Source organism: Momordica charantia, assembly GCF_013281855.1.
Source record: "Momordica charantia cultivar OHB3-1 chromosome 11 unlocalized genomic scaffold, Mcharantia_2.0 BLBB01000011.1, whole genome shotgun sequence".
Taxonomy (NCBI): Eukaryota; Viridiplantae; Streptophyta; class Magnoliopsida; order Cucurbitales; family Cucurbitaceae; genus Momordica; species Momordica charantia.
In genome coordinates, this window is record NW_028275159.1 from 724,123 (window position 1) to 737,678 (window position 13,556).

The 13,556-nt window shown below is 34.1% G+C and overlaps 1 protein-coding gene across 1 annotated transcript; it reads left to right on the forward strand.

Annotated features, from left to right (window-relative positions):
* Positions 1 to 7,089: 7,089 nt before the first annotated feature.
* Positions 7,090 to 11,399, forward strand: CLV1 (Leucine-rich receptor-like protein kinase family protein). Its single transcript, XM_022282710.2, has 2 exons — positions 7,090 to 9,835; positions 10,823 to 11,399. Exons 1-2 carry the CDS (start codon positions 7,276 to 7,278, stop codon positions 11,173 to 11,175), a joined length of 2,913 nt encoding a protein of 970 aa, XP_022138402.1. The 5' UTR covers positions 7,090 to 7,275; the 3' UTR covers positions 11,176 to 11,399.
* Positions 11,400 to 13,556: the final 2,157 nt, after the last annotated feature.

Sequence of the window (13,556 nt, forward strand, 5' to 3'; positions counted from 1 at the left end):
AGTAAATAAGTAATGGACTAAAATAAATAGTTAATTAATGTATGTCAAATTATTAAATATTATACGTAGGTGAATATTCAATTTATTGAATGAGTAGGCTTGTTTTAGGTTAATCGATATTTTAATGTCATATTGTATTAATATTAATATTACCATGCTATAGCATATTTGTTTAGGATAATTTTATTAGTGTAAATTGATGCGTAAAATATCATATCAAAAGGAAACAGAAAAAGAAAAGCCAACAATGTTTGTGATTGATACTCTGGCAATGAAAATATATTGGTTTTCTTTCACTGTGATTAAAATTTCTTTATAGTTTTTTTTTTCTTGCCTTTTGTTTGATAAATGGATTTTACGTATGGTTAATGGCACTGACATAGTCGGTTGGCTGGGCCCAACGTTGTCTTGTAGCCCAAGTCAACGTGGCAGGGAAACAAAATAACTAAAAAAAAAATTAAATACTTTTTTGTTATTTTAATCTATAATTTCAAAATATTTATTTTAATTTTAATATTTAATGTTTTTTCGTTTATTTTGATTAAAATTTTAACTAAAATTCTTAAAATATTACTATAATTTGTACTCATGATTTATATGGTGTTAAAATTTTGTAAAAAAAATTAAAATTATCAAAATATAATATAAATTATAATGAATTAAAATTAAAAGTGTGTAGATGAAAATAATATTTAAATCTAGAAAATATAAAAGAAGAAAGACAAAAGGGAACTTGTTTGAAAGGAAAAAGGTCTGATCACAACTTTTAAATGTAAAGTTGCCAATGATTCCTGACATACAAGGTCATCAATCGCCTCCATTTAAATAAATAAAATTGGTCGGTTTTATTTTATAATATATTAACTCAGTTTATTTTCAACCGCGAATAATCCACGTGACTTACGTCATTTCTTAAAATATCTGATATATTTTATACGTTAAATTATTAGTTCGTCTATGGAGATTTTTTAAAATTGTATGATTGTATTGTATCTAGTTTACAGCGAAAATATCAGTATTTTTTTTCTTTTGTTTTTTGAGATAATCAACCAAAAAATAATATAATGATTACTGATGGTAGTTCATGGGCAACAAAATTTAGTTTTAACGAGTAATTAAAATTGGTTAATCAATATTGACTTAAATAAGTCAATAATTTGCCATTGTGATGCTATTGGGCAAATGACTAATTATTCCACTGTTCTCTTCTTCTTCTCCATCCATTGATGTCAAATATTTTACGACTAATCTCTTAACATTAGAGTGTTGATATATGACATATTTATCGAGAAGGCAACTTTTGTATGTTGATTGGTTTGCTCATCATGCTTCTACCCTTCCTTTGAATCTTCATATTTGTGAGGAATTCCTTCTTCATATATCTTTTAATCTCTATTATTTATACACCTTTTTAAAATCTAATCACTATTGTTTAAAAAATTCCAATTAAGTCCTTAATTTATTTGTTAAAGGTCTATCAAATCACTCAATTATCATATATATCACTTAATTTTAATACTAACCAACAGTGAGTTATAGGTCAAAATTCTTTGAAGTTTATCATAAAATAATTCTAAATTATTTTTAAACATTACGGATGAAAACATAAATTTAGCTTTAAAAAATCATACAAATTAGACAATAATGAGTAGATATGGTGGAATAATTCACCTTTGTCGAAAACACATGAAAACTATGCACCCAGTTTGCAGTAAGAAGTAGAGGCCAGACCGGGCAGTATTAATTGGGCCATGAAGCCCAATGGAGTACTGAAATAAAGAATAAGGCCCAATAGGGAGCCCATTATGGGTCTGGCAGTGGAGTGCCGGCGGGCCGAGGGCGTGGCAGCAGAAACGAAAGCAAAACGGATTTTGTTTGTGATACGGGTCAGAAATAGAATTGTCCATCATCACAAATTTCCAGAGGGAACTGAAGAAACTGGGTGGCTTTGAGAAACGAGAATCAGGAATCAGAGGCTTTTTTGAAGCCGTCATGTCGTAATCATAAATCAATCCGTCAGTCGCTCACAAAATTTCCAGTATAAGAAACAAAATCGACATTTTTTTCAAAGCTGTGTTTTTTCTTCTTCTGCTGCTGCGTCAGACGATCATTATGAAAGAAAGAGCAGACGGATTCGTATTTTATTTTGTTTTATAATAATCTCCAGACGCTCTGTTTGCACGTGAAGCCACCGTTTTAGCCACGGCGATCCAATTATTTCTTGTTCTTTTCTTTCGCGAAACTGATTGCTGAATCGAGTCCAATTCAATTTAAATTTATTTCAACAATAAACGCAAATAGATTCTTGTTGGATATGTCAGTTTCCCAATTTTGTTGAGTAATTGGTTCGCCTTTTTACCTCATTTCAGCATTTAAAGTAAGTTCCAGATGAGATGAGTTGGTGACTTAAGTAACAAAACTTTGCACTTCTGTATGCTCGGTTACATATATTTTAAAGTCAAGTTAATACTTAGTTTTAACCGTGAGTTAGAGTCAAATCGAACTGTCGATATATATATATATATATTTGATATATGGAAGTGTCCGACATTTAATGTTGGAAAACACATAAGAATTACTAATTCATGAAGTAGATGACCTGTGATATTATAAGAAGTATGCTAAATTTCTTGGAGTATAATGAGTAAGGATGAATATTCTAATTCATAAACTTTTAGTCGCAAGCCGGTGCTTTAATCGGTTGAGCTATGCTCAAATTGGTAAACTAAAATTAGTTTTGGTATACAAGTTACTTTCGAATAAGATTCTAACTTAAATTTTGCCCAACACTCATTATTAAATATTTACCATTCTTAAAAGTAAATTGCTAGAATTAAAATGTTATTGTAATAACTATAGAAACTTTGTAGATTTAAATGGTTAGACGTTTATATATCTTTTTGTGAGAGATGATAAAATTATTATAGAGGCATGTAGTGTGGGTTCTCTTACCTTTCCTTGTTTATCAACTTTTTACCTTGGATTATTATTAAAAGATTGGTTGTTTTTAAAAATTAATTAGTTTAATAATATAGACATTAATCCATGCATACGAAAATACATCATATTAATATAGTATTGATATTTAATAATTCTTTATATCAACCTGATCAAAGATAATCTTTTCTCATGAGGATCAAATTTGTCGAATTGGGGATTTGAAAATAAGGTGGGGATGGAGACTAAAAATTGTTGTGAGGATTGAAGAGGTTAAGTGCACCTTTAATATCATATTTATGCCTCTTCCACTGTAAGTTCAAATTATTTCTTATTTCAATAGGTTAAATTACGCGATTAGTTATTGAATTTTCAAATTTGTATCTAACAGGTCCTTAGACTTTGAAAATGTATAATAGATAGGTATTTAAACTTTCAATTTGTGTCTTATAAGTTCATGAACTTTAAAATTGTGTCTAATAGGTCATTGAATTTTCAATTTCATGTCTAATAGATCCCTATCTACTTTTTTTTTCAAATTAATTGATCTAATCGACATAAATATGAATTTTGTAACTAATAGGATCATCATCTTTCTATCGTGTTACTTAAATAAGTAAATTTAAAAAAGATGTTGATTAGGTCAAGAATCTATTAAATACACAATTCTAAAAATTGAGGGACTTACAAATACACATACAAAATTGAAAGTTGAGTGATTTATTGGATATTTTTTAAAATTCATTGACTATTGATAAATACTTAAAAAAAACGAGAGACCCAAAAAATAAAAACTATATTTTTGGACACTAGAGAATAAATTGCTCCACATGTGAAGTCTTGTCTTGTCAAACGTTTGTTTCTTGCAATAAATTTTCCTTCAAAGGGGATGTATGTATGAATAGTAGTGTTTCTATAAAAACAAATCCCCCATAAATGATTTCTCATTAATTGACTATTGACATTAAAAGAACGGTAAATTTTTTTTAAGAAACAAGCTATGTATTTGGAAAAGAAAGCTTCTAGCATTAAAATAATTTGGGATGATTTCCTACCTAATTTGGTTCATATTTAGCTACGCCATTATCTATTTCATTACTTTATTTAGCAAGTTGACGTGATTTGAATGTCAAATGACACCCTTTAGAAATTTTAATTGCATTTTTTGTTTTTATAAAACCTAATTAAATGAACATAAAAATACTTTGTTTTGAGTCTTAAATGATTAATTGACACCATAATTGAAAATGGAAATACTTAGAAAATATGAAGTAAAAATAAAATAAAATTAGAAAAGAGGGACTATAGGATTCAGCGTTTCCTTAAAAAACATATCATTTTTGGATGGTAGAGAAAATTAAAGTTTATTACTGTTTTTTTCTTTTCTTTTCTCTCGATATCTTAAATCGGTGTCCCCATTTGTTTTATAAAACTTAATTTTCATAATTTGTTTTTGCTAACTTGTATACTGGTAGCCAACGTTTTAATTTAATTTAAAATATATGCAAATATCAATATTTAAATTTTTTTTTAAAAGACTTAAATTATTTAGTTTTCACCATCTCTTGGTGGGAAGTATATGCCAATTACCGTTAAGTTATGCTCGCTTTCGCTCAATTTTTTGGTCTAAATTGTAATGCTTGACATTTTCCCTATTTAAAATTTGAAAATATAAATTGTTTTAGAGTAGGTTGAAATAAGAACTTATTTCAAATATTTTAAATCAATACTTGATTCGATATTATAATGAAATAGAATTTTAAACGATTTAAATATACTAATAATTAGTTATTGATATTGATCGGTTCATAATACTTTACATTGTAAGTTCGAATTCCACCTGTGTTGAATTTAAATAATAATAATAATAATAATAATCATCCGCTATTGTTTTGGTATTTTAGAGCAAATGGTATGAAGATTCTTTGATCTCCACTCGTACGAATAAAAGCAAAAGCATATTGTTTGGCTTCTCATCAAAAGACCAATTTAATTTCTGTAAATATATTCCTCTAGAGTAGACCGAATCCTAATTGCAAAAAATGCACGAGTTTGAGTAGGAGACAGAAGAAATGGTTAGTTAAAGTTCAGTACATTATTTTGATTCCTTGATCATATATTAGTTTTCAATTTTGATTTTAATGTTATAAAATATTTAATTTTATCTCTACAGTTTACGGTAGTTTCAATTAAACTCGTACTCAATAAGATTTTATTAATATTAATGAGGTTTCATCTCAAAATCAATTGACAATGAGAGGAGTAGTCCATGTTTATTATAAATCATTGTAAGGTCTCTTCTCTTTTCAATGTGCTTCAAGATCGTGGCTCTTTTGGCTCATCGATCATGGCCGGATCCTATTTTTGGACCGGTTGCTCGTTTGATCGTTTTGGGCTCTGATACTATATTAATATTCATGGGTTCCATCTCACAACCAATTGACAATGAGAGAAGTAACCCATATTTATTGTAAATTATTGTAAAGTTCATTTTTTTTTTTAATGTTGGATGCTTAACAAATTTAAGATCAAAACACTATTAATTTTAAAAAAAAGATTAGAAAAACTCGATGTACTTTGGAATGTCAAATATTAGGTAGGGAGGAGTTATTTTATGAGTGGCCAATGGCAGCAATTTATACCAAAAGGGATTTGTTTGATACAAAAGTAGTAGCATTTATTCGCCAGAACACACCCTTAGATTCCATTAATTTGAAAAAAAAAAGAAAAGTTTCAATTCTTCACCACTAATGGTGAGAATTGGAATATGTTCTTCCAACTCATAGTGGATTAACAGAACATTTGTTAAAAAAAAATAAAATCAAATTAATTGCGATGGAATTGATGCTATTTCGAATTCAAGCGGTTCTTAGATTATGCGCACTGCCCCACTTCTCCACTTTTCCCTCTTCCCAAAGCCAAATCCACTTTCTTTCCAAAAACGTAAACTTGAAGCATTACTTGCATCTCCAAAAACCACACGAAAAATAAATAAATGTGGTTGTTTTCATTTATATATAATCACTAGATATTAGATATATGAGGAAGAAATATATATACCATGCATGTGGTCCGAGAGTGGTCAATTAAAAAAAAGAGGTGAGACGATTCGAAATTTCATTTTTAAAAGGATAAGTAATGTGTTAACTGATTGAGCTAAGTTTATTTTAAAGAATAGAGTTAGACACTTTTGTTTTAAAAGGAGTAAAATTTTACATTACAACTTTCAATCCCTTTTAATTTTAAGAATTGCCCATCATCTAAATACTTGCTTGACTCTAATAATCAATTGACAATAAAAAAAGGTAACCAAACTATTTACCAACTTTGTTTTGGTTGATGGTCGCCAATTTTTTTAGTGGAGGGTCGAAGTAAATAATATTTTTGATTAGTTAAATTTGGATTTTTTTTTTGTATAATCTTTTTGTTTTTTAGGAGCTATAATGTGAGGGACAGTCGTGATGGGGATTGGGATATGTATGTAAGGTTGGACCCTTGCAGTGGGTTGACTTGAATTGAATAATTTTGTTTCTAGAAAAAGGGAACAGGGTGAGTTATGGTGAGGTGGGGAGCAGGGGATAAAATCCGGAAGGCCCAATGGGGAAGGAGAGTGAGTGGGCCTACAAAATAGAGGAAGAGTGGACTTTGCGCTGAAAGACGAAATGGAAAGGGAGAGTCAGAGGGGAAAGTGTCTGTTGGGAAAAAGACGGAAACAGCCTTTGGTTGGGCCCTCAACAATCACACAAAGCCCATTCCCTATTCTGTCTTAGTAAAACCACACCATTTTTTTAATCAATTAAATTTATTTCTTTTCCATCTCCATGTCCACGTCGGACCAAGAACGATACGACACGACGCGCGAGATGACTTACCAGAACCGGGGTGGGTCCCACTTCCCTACTCATCACACGCCGTCAACCACACGTTTCAGATCACTTCCTACTTCCATTTCAAACGACGCCGTTAGGTATTACGGTCCAGACAGAAGACCAGTACCATCAATCCGTCGGTCGGCGTCTAATCTAATCCCTCGTACATGATGCGTGGGGCCCAAAAATGGCCGGAGGTAGCGCAGTCGTAGAGCTTAGGATAAGACGGCCTCAGCGGATTCCATACTCGCAGCCTCGCTTTCGAATTGGATGTTTCAGATTTGTATTTTCTTCGTCAGTTTTTTAATCTTTACCGCCATCGCCTATTGGAGCTCTGAATTGTTGCTGGCTTTGATGCCATTGCCATTGGCATACAAGTAACGCGAACGCAAACGCCAACTTCATATTCTCTTATTCATCATCTTCACTGGTGTTCCGATTCCAAGGAAGAAGACGAAGCGCTGAGACGATGAAGAAAAAACCGCTTAATCCTGTTGTTTTACTCCACATTATCTTCGTTTTACTTTTCTCTGCCTGTTTTTGCTTCGCCAATCGTGATATGGAAGCGCTCTTGCAGATGAAGAGCGCCTTGATTGGACCGGGGATGTCGGGGCTTCACGATTGGGAGCCGTCGTCATCGCCTTCTGGACATTGCGCTTTCTCCGGTGTCTCATGCGACGTCGATTACAGAGTTGTTTCGCTTAACGTCTCGAATTTTCGTCTATTTGGCCGGATTTCGCTGGCGATTGGAATGCTGGACAAACTTGTGAACCTAACATTGGTGAATAATAATCTCACTGGAGAGCTTCCTCTGGAAATGGCGAAACTCACGTCCCTTAGGACTCTTAACCTCTCCAACAACGCCTTCCGTGACAATTTACCGGCGGAAATCATGCTCGGAATGACGGAACTCGAGGTCTTCGATATTTATAACAACGAGTTTAGCGGGCCGCTTCCGGAGGAGTTCGTGAAGCTGAAGAAGCTTAAGTATCTTGACCTCGGCGGATGCTACTTCACCGGTCAGATTCCGGAGGTTTACTCTGAGATGCAGACGTTGGAGTTCTTGAGCGTTCGGGGAAATGGGCTTAGCGGAAGGATTCCGGCGAGTTTGGCGCGGTTGAAGAATCTGAGATATCTTTACGCCGGGTATTTTAACCATTACGACGGCGGAATTCCGTCCGAGTTTGGATCGTTGAGTTCCCTTGAGCTTCTCGATTTAGGATACTGTAATCTCTCAGGTGAAATTCCTCCGAGTTTGGGGAATTTGAGGCACCTGCATACTTTGTTTCTACAAATAAATAATCTTACTGGTCGGATTCCCTCGGAACTTTCTGGTTTGGTTAGTCTCAAATCGCTGGACCTCTCGCTGAACGAACTCACCGGAGAGATACCGGCGAGTTTCGCGGCACTGCAGAACATTACGCTGATCAATTTGTTCAGCAACAAACTTCACGGTCCAATTCCTTCTTTCGTCGGTGATTTTCCGCATCTCGAAGTGCTTCAGTTGTGGAGCAACAATTTCACGCTCGAACTCCCCGAGAATCTCGGGCGCAACGGAAAACTGTTTCTGCTCGACGTGGCCACCAACCACCTCACTGGACTCATTCCTCCGGATTTATGCAAAGGTAGTTTGAAGATTTTGATTCTGTTGGATAATTACTTCTTCGGGCCCATCCCTGAGGAACTAGGACACTGTGCATCGCTCACGAAAATAAGAATTGCGGGAAATTTCTTCAATGGAACGGTTCCGGCTGGATTCTTCAATTTTCCCGTGTTGGAGCTACTCGATGTCAGTTATAATTACTTCTCCGGCGCCCTTCCATATCAAATGTCAGGAGAGTCTCTTGGAAGTCTACAGCTTAGTTACAACCACATCACCGGGGAAATTCCGGCGGCTATTAAGAATTTAAAAAACTTGCAGGTTCTTTCTCTGGATCATAACCACTTCACCGGAGAGTTGCCTTTGGGAATATTTGAATTTAATAAGTTGCTGAAGATCAATATGAGCAATAACAACATAAGCGGCGAAATTCCGCATTCGGTCGTTCACTGCACGTCTTTAACGTCAATTGATCTCAGTGTAAATTTCCTCGTAGGCCAAATCCCCAAGGGAATTTCGAAACTGAAAATCTTGAGCGTCCTGAATTTTTCGGGAAATCGACTGACGGGCCAAATTCCGAACGAGATTCGGTCGATGATGAGTCTCACGACTCTAGATTTGTCACACAACAACTTCTTCGGTAGAATTCCCACCGGCGGCCAGTTTTCGGTATTCAACGTCAGCGCATTCGCCGGAAACCCTAACCTCTGCTTCCCCAACCACGGGCCTTGTGCATCTCTACACAGCAATTTCAGATCCTTTAAGCTGATCATTCCAGTCGTTGCGATATTTACTGTCCTGTTATGCATACTCGCCGCTGTTTACCTCCGGAAGCGAAAGAGGATTCAGAAATCAAAGGCTTGGAAGCTCACGGCGTTTCAACGCCTGAACTTCAAAGCGGAAGACGTCCTCGAGTGCTTAAAGGAGGAAAACATCATCGGCAAAGGCGGCGCCGGCGTGGTGTACCGTGGATCTATGCCGGACGGTTCCATCGTCGCGATCAAACTGCTGTTGGGAAGCGGCCGGAACGACCACGGTTTCTCCGCCGAAATCCAGACACTAGGGCGAATCAAGCACCGGAATATCGTCAGGCTTTTGGGCTACGTGTCGAACAGAGACACGAATCTGCTGCTGTACGAGTACATGCCCAATGGGAGCTTGGACCAGAGGCTGCATGGAGCGAAAGGCGCACATCTGCACTGGGACTTGCGGTACAAGATCGCGATGGAAGCCGCCAAAGGGCTCTGTTACTTGCACCATGATTGTACGCCGCTGATCATTCACAGAGACGTGAAGTCCAATAATATACTGCTGGATAAGTTCTTTGAGGCGCATGTGTCGGACTTTGGGCTCGCCAAATTCTTGCAGAACGGCGGCGCGTCCGAGTGCATGTCCTCCATTGCCGGCTCCTACGGCTACATCGCTCCAGGTTTGTTCTCTCATCTGATTCTTCATCATCATAAGTAATTTCTATAATAAGTTCTGTTTCTTAATTACATGACCGATACAATTTAGGAGTACGTAAGTTGTTGTGTTGTGCCCTAGTTTATTGTTATTAGATTGTAGAGTATTAATGGGATTAACTTATTCATTTTCACTAATAAACGTGATTAACTTGTTGATTAAAATAATTTGAATAATTAAGTTGGAATTCAACTGACCACAAAATTAGTGATTAGGTGCTTGTACAGTGAGAACAAACAAACAAAATCTGACAACACTTTCATTTGATTCGGGATCTGTGGGCCGAACGACTTCCGGCAGCCCATATACATGCGGGTTACTTTCTAGAAAGTCCCTAAACTCAGATGGGTTTGATCTATTGATTCTGTTTCTAGGTATTAGAATTCATTTAAACTATTTTATATAAACTATTCTAGATATCTTATAAATGATTAAGATTTCTTCTAGCAAACAGAAATTTTTGATTGGCTCGACTTTTTTTTTTGCTATACTTACAAATCCGGAAATTTTATTTTTTGTCTATTAAAAATATTTGTAAATATGAGTTTTTTTTTTCTTGTCTTGCAAGATTGTAATATTTGCACCATCTTCATTTTGTCCTAATTGCAATTAAAATTATTTGTCACCCATTACAATTTACCTATTAACAATATATTTTATTAATTCAATAGCTGTAGGGTAGGAAATAGATAAGTTCGATATATATATATATGTTATTAATATTTGCTGTTTTATCTTTCAAATTTGACTAAGATTTGGTTTCCATTTCCCTCGAGAAATGGAAAAGAAGTTCCATACATTTAATTTCCGAAATGGAAATCTACTAATTATGGGCAATGGATTTTTGTTGTCTTCATATTTAATTTTGGTGCATGATTGAGATCAAAATCTCAGATGGTTTATTTGAATTGATTATCTTGTGTTTTTGGTGCCAACCCAAACCGGACAACAGAATACGCCTACACACTGAAAGTGGACGAGAAAAGCGACGTGTACAGCTTTGGTGTAGTACTGCTGGAGCTGATAGCCGGGAGGAAGCCAGTGGGCGATTTCGGAGAAGGCGTGGACATAGTGAGGTGGGTCCTGAAAACCACATCGGAGCTGTCTCAGCCGTCGGATGCAGCCTCAGTATTAGCCGTGGTGGACTCGCGGCTCACCGAATACCCTCTCCAATGCGTGATCCACCTCTTCAAAATAGCGATGATGTGCGTGGAGGAAGACAGCTCCGCAAGGCCAACCATGAGGGAGGTCGTCCACATGCTCTCCAACCCCCCAAGGTCTGCCCCTACCCTCATCGACCTCTAATAAAACACACTTTTTTCTGTCAATAAAAATGAAGCTGCCAAACATCTCATCAACTCTTAACCAACAAAAAGAAGATATTTAGATATGTATACATGAATCTATCTGTAATTAACTAGTATTGTGAGGTGATTAATGGCGTGCTTATGTTATCTAATCTGTGAGTAGTGGTCGTGAACATATTTTGTACTTCAAATGTTAATATATGGATTGGTATCTTGGTTGTAGTGTATTAATGTTTGCTTTAATAATAAATTTTCTTGATGTAATTTCTTAACTGAAGGGTTGGGCTCCAAGTTGGTTAGAAATTGCTGGCTTGATCTTGGTGGTACTAATTACTTTACTGCCCGGTGTTTCTATTTATTTGGTCTAATTCGAAGATTATAACTTCTAAGTTTGACATCTCCAGTTGTGTGGGCGCAGGCAAAAAAGTGGAAAAATTAAGAGAATTTAAATAATTTAATGGCTAGTGAGTAGATTAGGGGGGCCATTATCTTCTTACTTTTCCTTTTTTTTTTTTCTCGTTTTGTTGTTTGTAAGAACGAAATACAATAAACTTGTGGGGTGATTATATTTTTGTTTATGGTATTTTTTTACTGCATAAAAAAAAACAAATAATCAGTTTAGTTCGTCCGAAACAAAAACTTATTTTGCAACTCTTTGGTGTTTTCTTTTTTAATATTACTGCATTCATAAATAAATAGACACTAGAGTTTATCTCTCTCTGTTCGAGATTATACACATTAGTTTTTAGTTTTTGGATAATTTTTAATAAGATATTTACTTTTAAGATTTTCAATTTGCTCTAAATGTTTAAAATATATTCAATTGGGTCATTTGTAGAAGAGATTTGTTAAGTTTATAATTTGCCACTAATTTTTTTTTATTAACGTAATGATCAACTAAATTCATTTTCTTCAAATTATTTGAATGACATATTCATGTGTTTAAATGTAATAGTAAAATATTAATTTGGCTTTTTTCCCTAATAAATTTTTGCATAAACAAGGAAGGGTTTAATTGATATTTTTTAATATACTAGGAGTAAAATTTAAAATTTAAAAATATTAATGATCAAATTGAATGACATATTCATGTGTTTAATGTTTTACCATAAATTTTACGACAGGTAAATTATTAAAAAGAAAATCTAAATTTTGAAAAATGCTTTAATCTTGTATTAAAATGTATTTGTCTACTGAATAATTCTCTATTATTGAAGTTTGTTTTATAGGAGGGAATTACAAAATTAGCACAAAAATGAATATGTATTTATATATATAGCATTAAGTATAAAATTTTACAAAAATGACATAAATTACAAACTTATACATAGACCAATTACTTTTGTGACATTTTCTAAAAAAACAAAAGTTCATGAAAATTTTATAAATACATATTTATTTTATTTCATTTGGTATAATTTCTTTTTTTTTTTTTCCATTTCGTGTGATTTGGCACGTCATTTTGCTGGTTCTTTTGTTGGCCGATTCATTAAGTTCAATTTCTTTAAATGATTTTTGTGCTAGTTTTAGTCAATAAATGAAGTTGCTTGTCCTCATAATTTGACAAGTATTGTTAAACATTTCGATAACAAATCATAACATTAGAATAGCATAAATTAACGGAGAATGCCAAATGTCATAAATAGTTAATTAATATTTGTATTGATGCATATATATGATATTTTGCTTAAAATTTAAATGATTTATTCTAACTTAAGATACGTGAGAGAACTTTCGCTTAGAGGTCGTTTATTTTCTTTTTGTGCTAATTTATTTTACAAGTGCTAATCAAATTACTCTAATTTATTCAACATAGAGATGATTGATGATTAGCTTAACCACTAACTCATGCTTGAATTGATGGATCATACTATTACTCGTAAGACTTAAACCAATCTTCACATTTTAAATACATCAAAATTATTCGTCACATACCAAACATGTTTGAAAGTAGTTAGTTAGGGTTATAGTTTAGTGTCATCAAGTGACTCACAACTAAATAACTGACATAAGTATGATTAATAATCAAAATTTAAATTAAGATTACTTATTTTATAATCTGCCCATGAATTATGGTCTCCTAATACATATCACTCATTAGAAAAATATGACTCTTTTGGCAAACTATGGTACATTTTCTTAAAAAAAAGGTAAAAGCATATAGACAATTGGTTCAAAGTCCAAATCCTTTTACACTGCAATTATTTTCTTTCAAATTAATAATTAAAAGAGCCTACAAAAAGGCATTCCGTTTGCCAGAAAGTGACAGCTTCTGGATTTCTTCGGTCCGAGCCGAACATGTCCGGTTCATATATATCACATCCCGGTTGGAACCGTAAGTTGTGTGTCGCACGCGTCCCTCGTGCCGTCATCCCATCG

Excerpts from the sequence above, each read along its gene's own strand:
- CLV1 (XM_022282710.2), top strand. The coding sequence starts at position 7,276 with ATGAAGAAAAAACCGCTTAATCCTGTTGTTTTACTCCACATTATCTTC. Across the intron at positions 9,836-10,822 it reads CTACGGCTACATCGCTCCAG|AATACGCCTACACACTGAAA; the intron begins GTTTGTTCTCTC and ends ACCGGACAACAG.